Consider the following 4,659-nt stretch of genomic DNA (forward strand, 5'->3'; position numbering starts at 1 on the left):
TTAGATGAGTGGTATTCACTCTTGTGAGATGATATTAATCTAAATGCATTGCTCAGTGTCCCCTCTCTTGGCAATTTTGCTACATGGCAGTCACAGTGGTCCTCTTGCCAGGAAGGCTCTTCCCCAGATAGCCCCTGGGAGGCCTTCCTTAGCTACATTTCAAACCTCTCATCCACACTCCCAATTTCCCTTCCCTGTACAAAGCCTTAAACTCAATTGGAGCCCATACTTTCTCCCCACATTACCTCCCTGCTGCCATCACCAGAAATCTGCTTCAATCCCCACTTCAATCTGTTTCCAACGTACACTTTTTAAAAAAAAAAAAAAAAGTTTGTTTATTTTTGAGAGAGAGAAAGAGTGCGAGCTGGGGAAGGTCAGAGAAAGAGGGAGACACAGAATTTGAAGCAGGCTCCAGGCTCTGAGCTGTCAGCACAGAGCCCAACGCGGGGCTCGAACTCACCGCAAGATCAGGACCTGAGCTGAAGTCGGACACTCAACCGACTGAGCCACCCAGGTGCCCCTCCAACATTCGACAAACACAGAATGCCTACTTTATGCCATGTACTATTCTGGTCACTTGGGGGTATGGACAAAATATCTCCCTTTGTTAAGCTTACATCCTAATGGGCAAAGGCAATGAATTTTAGAAAGAAGTAAAATTACACAGTAAACATTGAGAGGTCATAAGTAGAACAAGGGAGGGGAATGAGGAGAGCCAGGGGTCGTGATTTGACAGTTAGGCTACGGAAGTCCTCATTGAGGAGGTGACATTTGAGAAAGACTTAAACTGAGTTAGGGGAAAGGAAGCCAGGCGTGTACCTGGGGAAAGAGTGTTACAGGCAGAGAGCACAGTCCCTGCAGTCAGGTGGGCTCGTTCTGAGGGTGTTTAAAGAAGCCTGGGAAGGTCAGTGTGGTGAGAGCACAGTGGATGAGCAGACAACTTAGGAGGAGGTGAAGTCAGAGATAGTTTGTTTTACTGTTACTGATTTATAGGCCAAAACCTCCTGGATCTGGTCAAAATTAGGCCTTCAAGGGACCCTTCTGTCTGCCTCCCCGCCACCAAGTATGGAGCCTGGCATACAGCAGAGAGCCAACAAATGTTTGTGTGGATGGACAATACAAAGACCATTTATTGAGTGCTTACTATGTACTATACTTGGGGCTCAGCTTTGTATCTCCACTGTCCTCAGCCCTAGCCTTGAGGAGGAGGGGAGATGGGCCCTGAAGTATCATCCCAGGCAGCCATGGGGAAAGGGAGAAGGGTGTTGCAAATGGTGGTATTTTAGACACTATCCTCATAGAATGGACTTACTCTGTGAGGAGGTTGCTCTTACGATCAATGAACTTGAGGGCTTCTGCCAGAGTCAACTCCAGGAAAAAACCATATCCAAGGGCCACATAGATTCGTGAAGTGTCTGGGCTGAGGAAACAATGGTTAGAGGAAGAGCGGGATGTCCTTATCACTGCATACTATACAGTTTATTAGAGATGGGTTTTTTTTTTTTAATCCCCTCCTCCCCCTTCCCCAAATTGAAGCTCTGGGAGGGCAGGGATTTTGTCCTATTTGATTTACTGTCACATCCCCAGCACTTAGCACAGTGTCTGGTAAATAGCAAATAGTCAAAAAAATATCTGTTGAATGAAGAGGGGAGCTGAACCCTGTGGGCTCATAGGGGCAGGTAGACACTCACACAACTGTGTCAACGAAGAAGTTACAGCCCAAATCCACCTGCATATATAACTCCGAGGGCTTAGCTTCCTGTGGGGCCAGGGAAAAAGAGGTAGGGGTCAGTGGTCAACTTTTAGGTCAGCTGACAGGTTTTGGTCTGGGGTCTCTCCTCCCATCCCCCTCCCTTGTCCACATACACCAAAATGGTACCAAACCTTGGTGTCTTTACCTGAAGTCGCTCAATGACATTTCTCAGTTGAAGGTATTTGGCCAGCTGCTCATATACCTTGTCACGATGGTCCAGGACTTTTCTGATGGGACAAGAGGAGAATGGTGACCAACAGGAAGCCCTGGCCCTCTCAGAATACCTCACAGTATGACCCTCTGAGACCCTCATGTCACCATGCCCTAAAGAAGCATTTTAGTGCAGAAGTGAAGGTTTGGATTGTGAGTCAGACTGCTTGGGTTTGAATCTAGGCTCTCTTTTTTGACTAGTCGTGTGACTTTGGCAAGTAAGTAACCTCTTTAGGACCCAATTTACCTACCTATAAAATAGGGATGACAATTATTACCTCAGAGTCATAAAGAGAATTACATGAGAGTTTACTATAAAGCACTTATAGGGGTGCCTGGGTGGCTCAGTGGGTTAAGCACCTGACTCTTGATTTGGGCTCAGGTCATGATCTCACAGTCGTGAGACTGAGCCCCAAGTTGGCTGCCCACTGAGCGTGGAGCCTGTTGGGGATACTCTGCCCCTCTGCTGCTTGCACACTCTCTCTCAAAAATAACATAAAAAGAGCACTTAAAATAGTGCCTGCCAAATAGTAAGCTCTATGTATGTATTAGTTAATATTTATTAGTATTATTATTAAAAATTTTTTTAATGTTTACTTTAGTTTTGAGAGGGAGAGAGAGAGAGAGAGAGAGAGAACATGAGCAGGGGAGGGGCACAGAGAGAGAGAGAGAGAGAGAGAGAGAGAGAGAGAGAACTGTAGGTGGGATCCAGGCTCTGCGTTGTCAGCATAGAACCTGAGGTGGGCCTCGAACTCACAAACTGTGAGATCATGACCTGAGCCGAAGTCAGATGCTCAAGGACTGAGCCACCAAGGCGCCCCTATTTCTTAGTATTGTTATCACACTGCCGATGCCTCTTTCCAATCAGAATGTCCCATTCTCTAGAAAATTCCTCCATCTCTTTTAGGATGTTCAAGGTCCTATTTCTGAATACTCTATTTCCTACTCAGACTAGTAAGGATAGTAATAATTTTTCATGCTCATTGAGCCTGTAGTATCCATATTAAATTCTTTACAAGGAATGAACACAATAAAAACTCAAAACAACCCCCTGAGGAAGGTCCCATCAACTTTCCCATATCACAGATAAGAAAACTGAGGCACAAAAAGGCGAGACGGGGTACACCGTCTTCACAGGATGGAGAAACGGCCAAGCGAAGGATTCGAACCCAAGAACTACCGGTTTGGAACCCAACTCGGCCCGAGATGGGGGGCTGCACATGCGCGGACACACCCTCTACTAAGACCGCCACATCCCAGTCCAGTCGCACCCCGGATGTCGTCGCCCCTCCTTCCCCGCTCGATGGGCGCACGGGGCCGACCTCCGAACGTCTTCCCCACCAATCAGAAAGCTAGGCCCTGACTTCAAACGCCCCGCCTCCCCACGTGGAACGTTCCAAACGCCCGGCCCTCCACACTGTCACTCACCGCAGGTCCCGCTGCAGCACGTCGCAGATGAAGGCCTCATAGCGCAGCACTTTCTCCCCTGTGGATTCCAGCGCCCGCCGTTTAGGGGGCGTCGCCATGATGGGCTCCTGAGGAATGTGAGGGGGGGGGCAGACCACGTTGATCACTCAGTTTGGCCTCAAGCACGGTACATCTGCCCCCCCCTCAACAGCCGAAGTGGGCTCGTCCGACTCCTGCCAGGGGTTCTGCCTTCTGCCCCTCCCAACTCTGGGACCTTGCCACCCAGGGACACCCAAACGCGGCCCTCACCTTAGAGCCGCCGGCAATAAGAACAGTTGCTATAAACCGCGGCTTCCGGGTGGCGCGGGTGAATGACGTACGCTAAGGGCGAGGGCCAACCAAATAGCCAGGTGGGGAGGGGCCGCTCTGAAGGGATGAAAACCGCCGAAGCAGAGGCGAGAAGGGCGGGGCTTTAGGGAATCCGGTGAGAGTACTAGACAGCAGCGTGTGGGAACAGGGATGCGCGCGGAGCCTGTGGGGACCGCGCGTGGCTCGCGGGGGCGGGCCTTAATGGGATTTGGCGGGTTCTGGGTGAGGCGGGGCGTGCAGGTGGAGGTAGAGAGAGAGTAAAGCGTTTGGTATTTAAAAGTCAGAGCTTCGGAAGCAGCCAGACAAGAATTGATTTTGGTTCTGGTTTGTAAAAAGGAGAGGGTACATCCCTGTGATCTATCGCCGTGGATTTGGATTCTTCACACGGGAGATTTGGGTTTGGCTCCCGGTAATGGGGATGGATGTGAGCATTAAAAAATTTTTTAATGGAGACAGAGGTCCTAAAATTCATCTTTGGTAACTCCGGCTTTGCAGCTCGCAATTCCATAACCAGGATCCGAGCAGATACTGACAGCACACTATGTCTATTACTTCATTTAGTAGAGGCGTCAAGTGGCGGGTCGCTGAAGTCCTCTGCTCGAGATCAGCTACTCTGTAGTTAGAAATAGTTCCAATGTCTTTATTTAAATGTGTAAACTTTTTATTCATTCGTATGCGCTGAAGCTAATGAATTTATTTTTCTATGTTCGATTTTCAAATAATAGCATCAAACCCAGCAAGTTCAGGCTGAGCCTAAAGGAGAACCCACATGCCAGATTCCTCAAATGCTACTCCCGCCTATAGGGCCTAGGGCACTCACCCCTACCAGGGAAGATTTCTCAGATACTTTGTGGGTTTCATGTGTAAAAGCAAGTTTTTCTTTCAAATGCTCAAAACCTAAGCAAGTTTTCTTTGTTCTT

The 4,659-nt window shown here is 48.7% G+C and overlaps 1 protein-coding gene across 1 annotated transcript in view; it reads right to left on the bottom strand.

Moving 5' to 3' along the window:
- The window catches only part of UXT (ubiquitously expressed prefoldin like chaperone), an 8,866-nt gene extending 5,140 nt beyond the window's left edge, over window positions 1-3,726 (bottom strand). The window contains exons 1-5 of the mRNA XM_047076156.1: window positions 3,680-3,726; window positions 3,392-3,498; window positions 1,899-1,980; window positions 1,692-1,759; window positions 1,313-1,420 (exon numbers count right to left, since the gene is read on the bottom strand). Of these exons, the coding sequence (XP_046932112.1) occupies window positions 1,313-1,420; window positions 1,692-1,759; window positions 1,899-1,980; window positions 3,392-3,489 (356 nt within the window). The 5' untranslated portion in view covers window positions 3,490-3,498; window positions 3,680-3,726. The remainder of the gene's footprint in view (window positions 1-1,312; window positions 1,421-1,691; window positions 1,760-1,898; window positions 1,981-3,391; window positions 3,499-3,679) is intronic.
- Window positions 3,727-4,659: the final 933 nt, after the last annotated feature.

The sequence above is a fragment of the Lynx rufus genome, unplaced genomic scaffold (assembly GCF_022079265.1).
Source record: "Lynx rufus isolate CCGP_SWC_20201006 ecotype Redwood Valley unplaced genomic scaffold, mLynRuf1.p SCAF_14, whole genome shotgun sequence".
NCBI classification, from domain to species: domain Eukaryota; kingdom Metazoa; phylum Chordata; class Mammalia; order Carnivora; family Felidae; genus Lynx; species Lynx rufus.